This window comes from Mustela lutreola, chromosome 13 (assembly GCF_030435805.1).
Source record: "Mustela lutreola isolate mMusLut2 chromosome 13, mMusLut2.pri, whole genome shotgun sequence".
NCBI lineage: Eukaryota > Metazoa > Chordata > Mammalia > Carnivora > Mustelidae > Mustela > Mustela lutreola.
Window position 1 is genome coordinate 86621964 of NC_081302.1, and position 16026 is coordinate 86637989.

At 34.7% G+C, this 16026-nt stretch overlaps 1 protein-coding gene across 1 annotated transcript in view; it reads right to left on the reverse strand.

Moving 5' to 3' along the window:
• The window catches only part of RNF17 (ring finger protein 17), a 170128-nt gene that overhangs the window by 114473 nt on the left and 39629 nt on the right, over positions 1-16026 (reverse strand). Inside the window, exons 7-11 of the mRNA XM_059144058.1 lie at positions 10983-11154; positions 9489-9565; positions 9072-9146; positions 4817-5124; positions 2092-2250 (exon numbers count right to left, since the gene is read on the reverse strand). Of these exons, the coding sequence (XP_059000041.1) occupies positions 2092-2250; positions 4817-5124; positions 9072-9146; positions 9489-9565; positions 10983-11154 (791 nt within the window). The remainder of the gene's footprint in view (positions 1-2091; positions 2251-4816; positions 5125-9071; positions 9147-9488; positions 9566-10982; positions 11155-16026) is intronic.

Below are 16026 nucleotides of genomic sequence, written 5' to 3' on the forward strand. Positions count from 1 at the left end.
TTATTTCTATGAAAATGTTTATCTGGCCTAAAGATTGTCATCAACCTTTCTCTTGTGTTGATATACCACATAACCAATATTCTGAGTTTTAAACTATATGCTATGAAACCATTCTTTTTCACAATAGGTAAGATAAAAGCCTATTGAAGACATTTGTTCTTTATAATGAAGAGCACAGGTAGGAAAAGGGAACAAGAGAACATCCTCTTAAAGCATCTTAAAGTTCTTTCCTTGTCACTTTCTTAAAATATAAATGAGTATTCAAGTCATGTAAATTTATTTACCTGAAACAATAATTATCCTTAATTTTTTTTAAAGATTTATTTATTTGTCAGAGAGAGAGAGCGAGCGAGCGAGAGCGAGCACAGGCAGACACAGTGGAAGGCAGAGTCAGAGGGAGAAGCAGGCTCCCTGCGGAGCAAGGAGCCCGATGTGGGACTCGATCCCAGGACGCTGGGATCATGACCTGAGCCGAAGGCAGCTGCCCAACCAACTGAGCCACCCAGGCGTCCCAATAATTATCCTTAATTTAAAACAAAGGATGACTGTGACTTTTTTAGAACATTTTCTCAATCTAAGTTGAACTCTTTTGGGCATGTATTAAACTTTAAGAGAAATATTTGTAGCCATAAATGTTTAATACTATACTTCTCTTTTCTTAGATACTCATAATTTAATGTTCTCTAAAGTTTAAAATTACCATCAGTTTTTGTCAGAAGTGTATGATAAACCTAGATTTTGGATATTCTGATAAGCCACACAAATGAGCTAAGAGTTAATCACATTTTTTTATGGGTATTTTTTTTTAAATTTTCACCATAACAGTACTCATTATTTTTTTTTTTTACCACACCCAGTGCTCCATGCAATCCGTGCCCTCTATAATACCTTCCACCTGGTACCCCAACCTCCCACCCCCCTGCCACTTCAAACCCCTCAGATTGTTTTTCAGAGTCCATAGTCTCTCATGATTCACCTCCTCTTCCAATTTTCCCCAACTCCCTTCTCCTCTCTAACTCCCCATGTCTTCCGTGCTATTTGTTATGCTCCACAAATAAGTGAAACCATATGATAACTGACTCTCTCTGCTTGACTTATTTCACTCAGCATAATCTCTTCCAGTCCCGTCCACATTGCTACAAAAGTTGGGTATTCATCCTTTCTGATGAGTTAATCACATTCTTAAAGAACGCCTACATAACCTTAAACACATAATAATTTTTGGTATTATGTACAGGCATTGATTGCTATTAAGAGAACAGTTTTCGGGAGGTGAACCATGAGAGACTATGGACTCTGAAAAACAATCTGAGAGGTCTGAAGTGGCGGGGGGGTGGGAGGTTGGGGTACCGGGTGGTGGGTATTACGGAGAGCACGGATTGCATGGAGTACTGGGTGTGGTGAAAAAATAATGAATACTGTATTTCTGAAAATAAATAAATTAATTTATAAAAAAAAAAGAGAAAACAGTTTTCTCACCATGTTAATAAATCAAATCATTACATTATCATTTACATTACATTACAAATCATTACAAATCATTTACCTTATTACAGAGTATAATCAAATTTAGTCAATGAGTTATAAAGAAAATATTTGTAAAAAAAAGCCTAAATTATGGCAAATTACACATACCCTTAGAATTAAGATAGACTGATTAAGTTTACCAACTACTCTCTGAGTGGCCCTAGGAAATAGATAACACTGTTGTGAGTTTAATGAGCACCTCATTTAAGTGCTTAATGACATCCTCAATATTCACATGTGGGACAGCAAGGGACTGTAGTTGTACTATAAGGAATCATCTTATGGGCCAGTTTTCCCTGGAGACAAGGAACCTGTGAAGGGTTTTGTAATTTAAAAAATAACTACTTTTACTCCATAATGATAGTTTTTGTATATACCTTATCAGCAGTCAATATTTACCTAACTTACCTAAATAAAATTACATTATATAATTATAAAACTTTTATGCTTGGAGCACAAATCCGTATTATAAAAGGTCTATGTGGGTTGGCCAAATACTATAATATTTAATATTATAATATTTAAATGAACTTAATACTTTAGCTTGGAATAAGATTTGATTACCTAGTTCCAAAATGTCTGAAGGATCAAGGTGTAAACTCTTATTGCAAAACTGATTCACCTTCTTTTCCAATACTGTTGCATCTTTAATTTGTGAATATTTCCGGATATAAAAGTGGCAAGGATGTATTACATGACTTACAAAAACTAGCTCTGGAGAACCTACATAAGAATATTAAAACCACATTAATAAATCATAGGAAAGAATTAATAAAAACTGAATGCAATATCCTCTAAAAGAATATTAAGTGTCTTGTGGCACTGAAAACTCTAGAATACTTAGGCCCCATAAGAGTCCACACCCAAAATAGTAACCAGACCACTAAAACAAATAGATATCCCACTTTCAACATTAAATTCTTTAGCAACCTGAACTGCAAATATTTTATTTTACTTGCCAAGTATGTTAAGTGGAATTGCAGTTCATGTGATAATTAGATTCTAAAGTCAAGATATGCTGTAACTGTACTGCATTATAACAAAACATCAGAATTTATTTATGAACATTTTAGAACCCAGAACTCTATTCATAATAAGTAGGTCTCTTGCATATCACAAAAACTCCTGTTTCTACTATACCCAAAAAACCAAGAATAAGCCCATAGACACTCTAAATACCAATCTTATCTGGCTAGAGAAGTGAAAAAAATGTGCAAAGCGAATGTACTGAGCATCATTTAGGGGAAGATGTGTGTGTTTTGGTGGAGTTTGCAGGGGTGGTGAGGGTAGAATAAAAGAGAAAAATATTTGTATATAGCAGCAATGAAGCCAAATGCAGCTAATGAAAAGATGTCCAGAATAAATGTTAAAAAAGGAATTAAAAGAACAGGACAGTGTACATGGTATGCTATGTTTCATGTACAAAAACAGAAGAATTATATATATGTATAAGCAAAGAAACTCTAGAAGGGAGGGAGAGACTGAATGAAATGGACAGGTTAGGGGAAAATTTCACAGTATTTTAATATATGATTTTTTAACAATGTAGATGTTTTATTTAGTAAAAATGTTTAAAACACAAAGAATAGGGAAGTGTGGAATTGGAGACAGTAAATACAGATGATAAAAACTGAACAAATGGATCATTTTAACTGTCTGATACAGATCAAAAAGAATACCTATATTGAGGATGGAGTAAAGAAATTAGTATGTGTAAGTACGGAGGCAGTTGAGAGAAGTGTTACAGATTTCAGAAATATTTTTGCCAGTAACAGCTAAAATTTTTAACATTAAAAGGAAGAAGCTTTAGTTAACAGTAAAATTCATTTAACTCACTACCTTCACACTACACTAGATTACTTTACATAAAGCAAACTCCACAACATCAAGTTCAGAGTTGTTAAAGTACTTGCTTTTGATCCGAAAGGGAAAGATGATTTTTTCTGAAAAGGTTTTTTTGGATCTCTAGGTGTTCCCACAAGATAATCTGTGAAGCATGTTTCATCAAAATAGGAAATAAAGTACTAGTTTTATTAGGTTGACAATGGCACACTATTGCTTAAAAAGCTGTACTTGAGGCGCCCCTCAATTACAGCTCAGTGGGTTCAAGCCTCTGCCTTTGGCTCAGGTCATTATCCCAGGGTCCTGAGATCCAGCCCCAAATCAGGCTCTCTGCTCAGCAGGGAGCCTGCTTCACCTCTCCCCTCCACCCCCCACCTGCCTCTCTGCCTACTTGTGATCTCTGTCAAATAAATGAATAAAATCTTAAAAAAAAAATTAAAAAGCTGTACTTAAATTGGCAAAATACTGGAATGATAAGACTACTTTTTATCAGTAGATATAGTCATGATAGGTTTCTTAATCACTGAGATATCAGCAATAATAATACAATGGAAACAAACAAAAATGTATTTTTTTTTTTTTTTTTTTTGCGTTCAAAAGTTCTGGAGAATCAGCCAATGAAACAGATTGGGAAGTGGAGGGCAGAATAGAGCAAAAACTGAACTTGAAAATGGTCTACAATAGTAGTTCATGGGGAGAATACCAGCATGTAAATCTAATCAAACTATTATGATACGTTAAAATGTTACAAAGCAGATGCTATTATATTCATGTCAACTTATTTTATAACAGACTATCTCTCAGAATGAAGATTTAAGAAAATCCATTATTTTTTTTAATAAAAAATTTGCTCTTAAGTGGGTAGAAGAAGAATAAATGAAACAAGATGGGATTGGGAGGGAGACAAACCATAAGTGACTCTTAATCTCACAAAACAAACTGAGGGTTGCCGGGGGGAGGGGGTTTGGGAGAAGGGGTTGGGATTATGGACATTGGGGAGGGCATGTGATTTGGTGAGTGCTGTGAAGTGTGTAAACCTGGTGATTCACAGACCTGTACCCCTGGGGATAAAAATATATGTTTATAAAAAAAAAAATTTGCTCTTAAATTTAAGGACAAAGCCATGAGACTGCTCTACAAATACTTCTCTTATTTGTATTTTTTTCTCTTATTTGTATTTTTGTCTTTTATACAGTTTATGTGTGGAACACCAGAAAGTCAAATACCTCAATTAACCAAATATCAAATTTACATCTCAGAGGTTAGATTATTGCACTAAAAATAAAAAAAAATTTCCTAACTTTAGAAAATGTGAAAGTAGGGGTGAGGAACCAACAGGTGTTAACTCATAATGAGGTATAAGAAAACAGTGTTCTTGTTGAGTACAGGGACCAATTTGTTTCTAATTACAGACATATTGTTTCCTTGCTTTTGAATTTTCACTCACTTTCCAGGTTTTCTTCAATAATTTCTTCAATTATCACATCAGGGCTAGATCCTATTTGAGGCAGAACTGCAATGGTTTTAGGGAATGGTGTTGCAACAACCTCTTTCTCTGGCTGGAAGTCTTTTGCTTCTAAATGCACATCACTGGCTTCCCGATGGAAAAAAGGTGATGAGGTTTCATTACTTAGAATAGACATGTCAACCTTTTTCTTTTCTTGAAATGCGTATGTATCATAACAAGAAAATTCTTTTTTATGACTGTATTTCTTTTGAACAGTCTGTCCCATTTCATTTTCTTGGGGATCACATCTGTTTAAAAAATAGAAGGTATTAAGGAGGGCACTTTTGATGAGCATTTGATACTGTATATGAGTGACGAATCACTAAATTCTACACCAGAACCCGATAGCACACTGCCATTTAACTGGAATTTAAATAAAAATTTGGAGAAAAAAATAGATAGGCATATGGCTACTTTAAGCTGTTTCATAAATTTTTTATATCTACCTTCAAACGATTTCCTTCCTACATGACAGTTAATATTGTGAGACATATAAAGAGCTAAGGTTTTATATAGGTGTCTCAGAAGCATTTTTTAAATAGCTTTATATTTGTTAAAGATTTATTTGAAAGAAAGAGAGAGAGAGAATGAGTGGGAGGGACAGAGGGAGAAGGAGAGAGACTCTCAAGCAGACTTAATGCTGAATGTGGAGCCCAACATGTGGCTTGATCTCAGAATCCTGAGATCATGACCTGAGCCAAAACCAAGCATTGGACACTCATCTGGGACTGTGCCACCCAGGTGTTCCAAATAGTTTTACTGATGTGTAATTTACACAGCATAAAATTCAATAATTTTTACTAAATTGCAGTTGTGAAGCCATCACTATAATCTAATTTTAGAACATTTCCATTACCCAGAAAGAAACTTTTGCTCATTTCCAGCCCTAAGCAAGCCTAAGGGTTTTAAAAGGTCAACAAGAGGTATCATCAATGAGAAGCTGAAGAAACATGATATAGTCATGACACAATCTTCTAGTCCTAAAGAACAGTGGATACGGATTTTCAAAAGAAATAATTTTGATTTGGCTTAGCTGTTTGATTTTAAATTGTTATGATTATTTCTTTTTTAACGCACTGGCCTAAAAATAAAGTATAGGAAATAGTAAAGGGTATAATCCTGAGCAATCACCTGGCCTAAAAATCACCATTAGTCTGAATCCTTTGGGTATTATTCAATAGCCATTAACCCACAGTTAATTTATGTGGTTTACTTCATTTTTTAAAAGTCTTCTTCACATATCCACATAGATTTAGGCTATCCATCTACAAGTACAGAAATTCTATCAAAGAAATGAGACTAAGTCTCAAAAAGCTTGTCTTTTCATTAACCCATTATAGATTTAACTTCATCGCAGATCATCATTTAAGAAGCATTTTAGAAGTAAGAACCAACAAAGCCAATTAGATTCAGCAATGACACATATTATTGGTCTCTTCCAAAAAAAGGTATGCTTTGAACAAAAATAAAATACATGTTGAATTCAAACACCTTGTGAGGATACATATATGTACCTGACTTTGCAAACTAGATGTTTTTTTTTTTTAATAACAATTTTCATTTGACCTGGGACATTTAACACTGTCAACTGACTCTAGTCTCATAAACTCCACTGACTTCTAGAACACTACTTTCTCCTGTTTGTTTTTCAAACTCCGCCTATTCCTTCTCAGTTTTGTTTTGTTTTGCAGGTTACTCTTTCTTGGTCTTAAAATTTAATATTTTTCTAGGGCACTGTCATTGATTTACATCAATACCTGTTCTTAATAGGCAAATCTGTTGTTTAATTGCCACCTGTAATAAGTAGAAGCAGATTGTAATGATACATTCCCTTCGAACTAGGAAAAAATTTAAGACTACTCTGAATTAACTTTAAATCAAGACAAGATCAATGCAGAGTCTCAAAGGGAAAGAATAGTTTTTGACATTAAAAATATTCAATAGTAATCATATTCATGTCATTAAAATATCTAAAAGAATGTATTCATTGGGAAGGCTGAGGATTATCCATGGAAGTGCAAAAGTCAAGTCACAAAGACAAATAATGGCACAGGGCTCCATATCTGGGGAAAAATGACTTGAGCCAAAGGACTGGTACTCTAGTGCTCTGACAAGGGACTTTCCCCTGGTAGTAAAAGACATACTAGGAATGTACTATCTAGGCCTAATGCTATTAAGCTATTTGATTAACCTTATTTCCTTTATTGTAAACAACACTGCAAACAAAGTAATTTCTCATAATTTGATTTCTTAGGCCTGTTCAGATGCTGGAAAAGAATGCCAACACAAGTATTCCAATCCATGTGGCAATTATATTTGTCTGTAAGTTAATAGTCTGGCATTCTATCTAAACTGGAATCCTGGTGTTCAATTTTGTAAACCTGGCTTATAGGAGTTTACCTGAGTTGCAGCACATCTCTTCATGCCTGTTTCTGACTTTTAAGACTGTGGACCAAACTCTGATAACGACTGTGGATGCTTCCTGGGGGATGATTTCCCCTGGAGACATACCACCTACAAAGTGAATGAACTTACTTTCTTTTTGGGGGGTTTCTAAACCATCTATATTCTGACTACTTCTAAACCCAGAATCAAGTCTAAGACCTCTTCGTTAGTTTTAGTCCATACAGCTAATTGCTCTCTGTACATTTCTCCCCAGATATCTGGTAAACAACAATAACTCAACACTATTTCTCCACTCCTAAATTTTCTCTTTGCATTCCCAATCTTGGTAAATAATACCATAATTAATCAACTTAACCACCAAAGCCAGACCTGTAAATCATTGAGGATGCTTCCTTTCTCCTCATTCATAATGTTCAATTAATAAGCTTTATCAATTTTCCCTATTTAGCATTTGTTCTATCTACTGCTCTCCTGTGCTATTACCTATGTTTGGTTTCTCATCATTTGCTGAGACTATTGATACAACAGCCCAACTAATCCTTCAGCCTCTAGCCTCATACTCTTACAAATAATCCTCTAAATGGCCACCAAAGTTATCTTTTTAAAATGTAACCTAATTATTTTTATTTTCATGTTGAAAATCTTTTAGTGGTTTCTACTGTCTACAGCTGTGCTGTCTAATACAACTTTCTGCAATAGTGAAAATGTGGGCCACTGTCTAATATGGTAGCTAAAAACCATATGTAGATACTGAACACTTTGAATGTGGCTAGTACAATTGAAGAATCCAATTTTTCCTTTTTTTTAAAGTAATCTCTATACCCAATGTGGGGCTCAAACTCATGACCCTGAGATCAAGAGTCACCTGCTTTTTACTGACTGAGCCAGCCAGGAACCCTTCCAATTTTTCCTTTAATTTTGTTTTTATTAATTATGCTTAAATTTAAATGGGCACATGTGGTTAGTAGCTACCACAATGGATAATATGCATCTAAAAAATAAAGTTCAAATGCTGCTACACAGCATACAAAGTCTTTAGGATTTAGCCTATATGTATCCTTTGCCAAGTAGAATTATATAAGCAATTCCCTGAATGTAGCACATTATCTCACTGCCTCTCTTTTAGCCCCCTTCATAATTGCTACTCATTTTTCATAGATAAAATAAAATTCTCCTTTTTCCAAGTGTCCTGTTATTCCCAAAAGAATTGACTGCTCACTTCTTTTGCATCTCCACTAAATTCTGCATATACTACCAGCATAGTTACTTATTGTAACTTCTCTGACATATATCTATGTTTATGATAATGGTTCCTAGCACAAAAATCAGTGTTCAATGCTGGCTGAATGAATGAATCTTAAAGATAACTTTCGCACATATATCATTTAATACTGACCCCTTCTAGGTCTTTTCACTTTTAAATTAATTAGAATTTAACTGATAGAAACCTTTGCCCTTTATATTATTTTATAGTATTTGAAATCACACATACTATACACTACACATCAATTTTCCTGTCTCTTGGGTAATTTTTCTCTTATACCTTCTCAGAAATTAATGGCATGTTGTCATTTTTTTAAAAGATTTATTTATTTATTTGAGAGGGAGGGAGCATGTGTGCAGAGAGGAGAGGCAAAGAGAATCTTAATCAGACTCTGCCCTGAGTGTAGAGCCCAGTTTGGGGCTTGATTCTGCAATCTCGAGATCAGGAACTGAGACAAAACCAAGAGTTGGATGCTTAATTTACTGTGTCACCTAGGCACCCCCATGTCGCCATTCTTATACTTACTTTGTTAAGTCCTCAAATTCAATCTTTCCCATATTGTTGAACATACAGATGATCTCATTGCAATTCATATTCAACCTAAAATAAAACATTAGCATACAAGTAAATGTTCTAATACCAGTGTATTACTTTCTCTAAATAAAAGTCAGTTGCTAACATTAAAAACTCGGAAAGAACATTTTAAGTGCTCTAATATAACTTCATTACTTTCTTTGAAAGTCAGTTGCTGACATTACAAAACCTCAAGACAACTTATTTTTTTAATTTATCATAAATTACTCTTATTTTACATGTTTGCTAATTTGGGAAACATCTGTGACACAAATTTTCAATTTATAATTTCTTGTTATTTAATACATTTAGGCTCTAACACATTTTTATACTTAATCTTTAGGTTCTCCTGAATTATAACTTACTTACTTGGGAGAGTTCCTCAGTTTTAGAGAACTAACTTGTAACAATTCACTCTCAAATGTTAATTTCAAAGTACGGATAATCTAGAATCAAAAGAGAAGAAGTGTTACTCAGAGGTGAATTTTAAAAATAAGTATTACTGACACAAAGATTTTACAAGGAAAACTACAGCCTTTAAGCATCTCACTAATTAATGTGTTTAAGATTTAATTTTAGGCACCCAAAGGAATAGATGCAAGCAAGTATTTAAGATTTATCCCCTAAAGAAATTTAAAATCTTTTAGAGATATAAATTAATAGATAACAAAAGATACTAGTTAACAAATGGGATATAGCTATGTAAGCAGAGAAAATTCTGATCATACTCACTTTGCATCTGCATTGCTATCCTTCAATGTCTTTTTGCCTTATCTCCTTGAAAAATCTAAGTAGGGTGAATACCAAATCATTTTTTCTTAAGATTTTATTTATTTGTTAGAGAGATTGCACATGTGCACACACACAAGCAGGGAGAGCAGCAGGCAGAGGGAGAAGCAGGCTCCCTGCTGAGCAAGGAGGCCAATGTGGGCTCAATCCTAGGACCGTGGGAACATGACCTAAGCCAAAGGGAGACACTGAACTGACTGAGCCACCCAGGTATCCCAGATGAATACCAAATCTTACAGTTTTTTACACCTCCTAATGGCCCATTTGTAATACACAGGATATGACTGTTTTCAGAACCATGGCTAGAGAGAGGTCTGACCATGTTAAGACGATGGCAAATTCCTCTCCCTTCACTTAGAGATTTTGGAGGCAGGTAAACAAATGCCTTCTATTTTATACTTCAATTCAGTCCAAACACCTGATTATCTATGGGAAAAGGCCATGAGGAATCAAAGATTCTAGAACAGGATCTATATCCCAAAGGAGCAAGGTAGAAATCAGAAAAAAAGATGGTTAATCCTGTCTTGCTAAACAATCTCATCAGAAAACATGTTTTTGTTTTTGCCCAACTGTGCTCCCTCGGCACATTATTACATGATAGAACATAGTGGAAGCACCCTGTCTCTTGACCTGCACATTTAGGGAGGCAGGAAGAAAAGGAAAAAAAAACCCTGAATGAGAACTTGAATTAAGTTTTTAAGTCAAGAATTGGCAGTCATATCTAAATTGCTTATGAAAAAAGAGAATCCCATTTAGTTTTCTGCCCTTACATGTTCTCATTTTTTATTCAAATGTTCTAGGAACATTAATTTTCAACTCAATGTCACCCTACTTGCTTTCAGATCATATGTTATAAAGACCTGATTACTGTACCATTTCTCTAACTGGTAAATAACAATAAACGGCTAAACAAATTAATATTTATCTTAGAATTCAAACACTAAGAATTCTAAATTGAGGCCAAGAGAAGTTAGGATAATCTAAAAATAAATGCTTATTAAGTCTTAAATATCATATTCCAAAGATGTAAAGTAATATACATCAGAAATAAATTCATATTATGGTCAAAATTACCTGATTGAGGTCACAGTAAGTCCTTAAAGAAGGTGCTGATTTTAACTCTCTTGCTATCTTCATAGCTGCAGCCAAATCATTTTTTTTGTCTTCAATGTAGCTTTTAGCCATTATTACATTTGAAAGATAATCATCTGTATTTCTTACTACTTCTTCACACAGGTTCTTCTTCCTTCATATAAGATCCCAAAATTATATTTTGGGATTATATTTATTTCATAAATGTTCATATGAAAGTGAGTTTATAGGAACTGAGTGATATAAAAAGGATAAATCTCACTAGTTTATGAACATGGCTAAAGGGGCATTCAATTCAACTGAAACATTATAATTGAAAACTATGTATGCATAACTAGAGAAAAAGTAGGATATTATGTCACAGATACAGCTGCCACAGAACTATAGAAGACATACCCTAGATGATCCCTCCTAAAAGAGAAATCCTATCTTGTAATTACTTGTGCCATTTCAAAAACAATTTTTATTCATTTCCCACAAAGATACAACTGTACACTTTAAAATTTCCATCAGTTGACACAAATTACATAAATATAAAATGAGATTTTAAAATAAGACTTCACCAAACCAAAACACAAGTGTCAATTAACTATAATCTTCAAAGTAATCGCTAAGAATGGCAATTAATTATTCCTCCATTATTTGTACCTCATTACTCAAAATCTTCTCTGGACCTATGATGGAATTACATTATTATGGCAATTAAAAAATTTTGTACCAAAAATCGCAGTGTGTAACTTTCTCCTTTTATTACTAAAAAAATGACTATTATTTCCTCAAAATCAAATCTGGCCCCCAAAAAAGGAGTGTTTGCCACCCTGAAGAGTAACAAGAATGTGATATAGGCTCTGAAGGTGAAGAGATATTCAAAAAACCATTTTGCTAATTGTATAAATAATCTTAAAGTCATTTCTTTAGGGAAGAAAAACAGTTATTTTGGTAAGTTCTAGTATAGTTTCTAAAAACTCATGCCTAGGATTGATATCAGCAAAACAGCAGACAAGGTAACTCTTAGCCCTTATTACCCAGTGGAGATGTCAAAAAATAAACAAAAAAACCCCAAGCAAAAACTGGTTAAAATAGTCTTATAGAAACTCTGGAAAATAAACAAAAGGTATACAGCAACCAAGCAAATGCCCAATCAAGAAAAAGCCATATTCAAAACAGTAGGAAATTCCATGGTATTTTTACTTGTTCTTACCCAGCCCTCTCCTCAGCATGGTGCAGTCTTGGTCTAGTGGTAGCAGCACAGTTCCCAATTCCTTCCATCAAACCCAAGGGAGCATAGTAGACTTTATCTGTAATGTTCTAACTTGTTTACGGAATGCCTGAGGAACTAATCTGTTTCACCAAACGTGGAGCTGAGGCAGTAAAGAGCAACAGGCAGTACTTGGGAAAGTGGTAGGAAGACTAAGAGCTATAGATTCCTGAGCAAGAAATTATAGTAAATATATACACTATGCCATCTGGGGCTTGCAAATTCTGGGGTGACACTCTTTGAGATATGAATACATTTAAAAGCAGCTGTGTATATAAAGGAATTAAAAAAATCATACTCGGGCCCAAGCAAGATGCATGCTCAGAAAAGACCTGAGAACACATTAAGCCTCTACCTGAGGCTGATTCTAAGGCTCAGAGCATGCTCACTCAGTGAAGGACTGCCCCTGCAGAGAACCAGTTTGCAATGACTAGAAGAGGTGGCTGTGTTTTTAGATCCCCAATTTTCAATAAAACACCAAGGGTGTATAGAAAGACATTGGAAAATATGATCCATTCATAGGGAAAAAATAGAATGGCAGAAACCATTCCTGAAGAAGTAGAGACATAGGACTTATTAAAGACTTTAAAACAATAGTTTTAAATATGCTCAAAGAGTTAAAGGAAAACATGCACAAAGAACCTAGAGGAAATCAGGAAAAAATGAAAGACCAAAATGTGAATATCAATAAAGAGGCAGAAATTACATAAAGGAAACAAATTCTCGTGCTCAAAAGTACAATAACTAAAGTAAAAAATTCACTAGAGGGATTTAACTGCACATCTGGGCAGGAATAAGAAAGAATTAGCAAACCTGAAGATAGGACAACTGAAATTACAGAGTTTGAGGAACAGAAAGAAAAAAATAATGAAGAGAAGTGAAGAGAATCTAAGAGACTTAAAGGATTCTCTCAAGAAAAGCAACATATCCATTACATGAGTCCCAAAAGCAGGAGAGGAAGAAAAAGGTGCAGAGAAATTATTTGGAGACTAAAGACTAAAGATTAAAGACTTCCAAAATTAGATAAAATACATAAGCTGACAAGTCCAAGAAACCAAAGATATAAATGTAGAAGAGACACAATATAATCAAACTGTTGGAAGACAAATTGAGAATCCTAAAAGCATTAAGAGAAATGCAATTTGTCACACACAAGGAATCCTCAGTAAGATTATCAGCCAATTTCTCAGCAGAAACCTTAGAGGCCAGGAGGTGATGGGATGACATATGGAAAGTGTGGAGGGGTGCCTGGATGGCTCAGCTGGTTCAGCACCCAACTCTTGATTTCAGTTCAGATCATGATCTCAGGGTCATGAGATTGAGCCCCATTCTGGGCTCTGCACTGGGGTGTGGAGCCTGCTTAGAATTGTCCCTCTCCCACCTTGCTGTCCCTTCCCTGAACTCTAAAAAAATAAAGTGTTGAAAGGAAAAGCCTGCCAATTGAGACTTCTATAACTAGCAAAACTGTCCTTTAAAAGATAAGGGAAAAGTTAAAATATTCCCAGATAAAGAAAAGCTGAGGGAGTTCAGGATTGATATACTTATCCTCTAAGAAATGGTAAACAAAGTTCTTCAGGTTAAAATAAAATGAGGAAAGACATTAACTTGTACTTGGTAAAGGTAAATACACAGGCAAATATAAAATCTAGTATTATTTATATATATATATATATATATATTTTTAAGATTTTATTTATTTATTTGACAGACAGAGATCACAAGTAGGCAGAGAGGCAGGCAGAGAGAGAGAGAAGGAAGCAGGCTCCCTGCTGAGCAGAGAGCCCGATGTGGGTGGGACTCGATCCCAGGACCTGAGTATAAAATCTAGTTTTGGCTTATAACTCCACATTTATTTTTTACAGGATTTAAAAGATTCAGTTAAGCTGATATCAATTCAAAATAGATTGTTATAACTTTAATATGTTATATGTAATCCCCATGGTAACTACAATGTAACTATAGAATATGCCAAAAAAATGAGAAGGGAATCAAAATATGTCACTACAAAAGTCAAGTAAACAGAAGAAGGTAGTAATAGAAGTGGTGAATGATAAAAGGCTCTAAGATGTATTGAAAACATGATAAAAGTCCTTCTTTATTGATAATTTAAAAGTAAATGGATAACACTTCAGAATCAAAAAGCACAGAGTGGAGGACTAGACTTCAAAAAATGACACCATATTCAGGTCTACAAGATATTCATTTTAGATCTAGATATACGTAGAATAAAGGTGAAAGGATGAAAAAAGGCACTCTGTATAAAGAGTAATCAAAGGAGAACTATGCTAATATTAGACAAAATAAACTAAGTCAAAAACTGTTACAAGATGGAGCACCTGGGTGGCTCAGTGGGTTAAGCCTCTGCCTTCAGCTCAGGTCATGGTCTCAGGGTACTGGGATTGAGCACCACATGGGGCTCCCTGCTCGCTGGGGCATCTTCTTCCCCCTCTCTCTCTGACTACTTGTGATCTCTCTCTCCATCAAATAAATTAAAAAATCTTTTAAAAAAACTGTTACAAGAGAAAAAGGACATTATATATTAACAGAACATCAAGAATATACAATTATAACACATGTACGCACAAAACTCAAGAGCTTTAAAATACATGACACAAACACTGACAATATCTAAGGGGGAACTAATACTACAATAATAGGTGGAGACCTCAATATCCTACTTCCTACTTCTGAAAACAAATGGGAAAACCTTATAGAATATTAATAAAAAGTAGACTACTTAACAGCACAGATCAACTGCACCTAACTGACATAAAGAGAAAAATCCACCCAACAATGAAGAATACACACTTCTCTCAACCATACATGGAATATTAGATCATATGTTACGACAAAAATCAAGTCTTTTAATGGATAAAGGAGATGTGGTATATATACACAATGGAATACTATGCAGCCATCAAAAGAAATGAAATCTTGCAATTTGCGACATCATGGATGGAACTAGAGCGTATCATGCTTAGCGAAATAAGTCAAGCAGAGAAAGACAACTATCATATGATCTGCCTGATATGAGGAAGTGGTGATGCAACATGGGGGCTTAAGTGGGTAGAAGAAGAATCAATGAAACAAGATGGGATTGGGAGGGAGACAAACCATAAGTGACTCTTATTCTCACAAAACAAACTGAGGGTTGCTGGGGGGAGGGGGATTGGGAGAAGGGGGGGTGGGGTTATGGACACTGGGAGGGCATGTGCTTTGGTGAGTGCTGTGAAGTGTGTAAACCTGGTGATTCATAGACCTGTACCCCTGGGGATAAAAATATATGTTTATAAAAAATAAAAAATTAAAAAAAAATCAAGTCTTTTAAAAACCCAACTTAAAAAAAAAACCAAAGCATACAAAGCATATTTTCTGGTCACAATGGAAAGAAATTAGAAAACATTAACAGAAGAAAATAAAAAATATTTGGAAATTAAATAACGAACTCCTAAACACAAATAAGTTAAACAAAAAATAACACTAGGAAAATATCTTGAGGGGCGCCTGGGTGGCTCAGTGGGTTAAAGCCTCTGTGTTCAGCTTGGGTCATGATCTCAGGGTCCAGGGGCTGGCCCCGCATCGGGCTCTCTGCTCAGCAGGGAGCCTGCTTCCTCCTCTTTCTCTCTGCTTGCCTCTCTGCCTACTTGTGATCTCTGTCAAAATAAATAAATAAAATCTAAAAAAAAAAAAAGAGCCAGACTCTAAAAAAAGAAAGTATCTTGAGACAAATGAAAAACAGAAATTTAAAAAATTGAAATGGGAGGGATG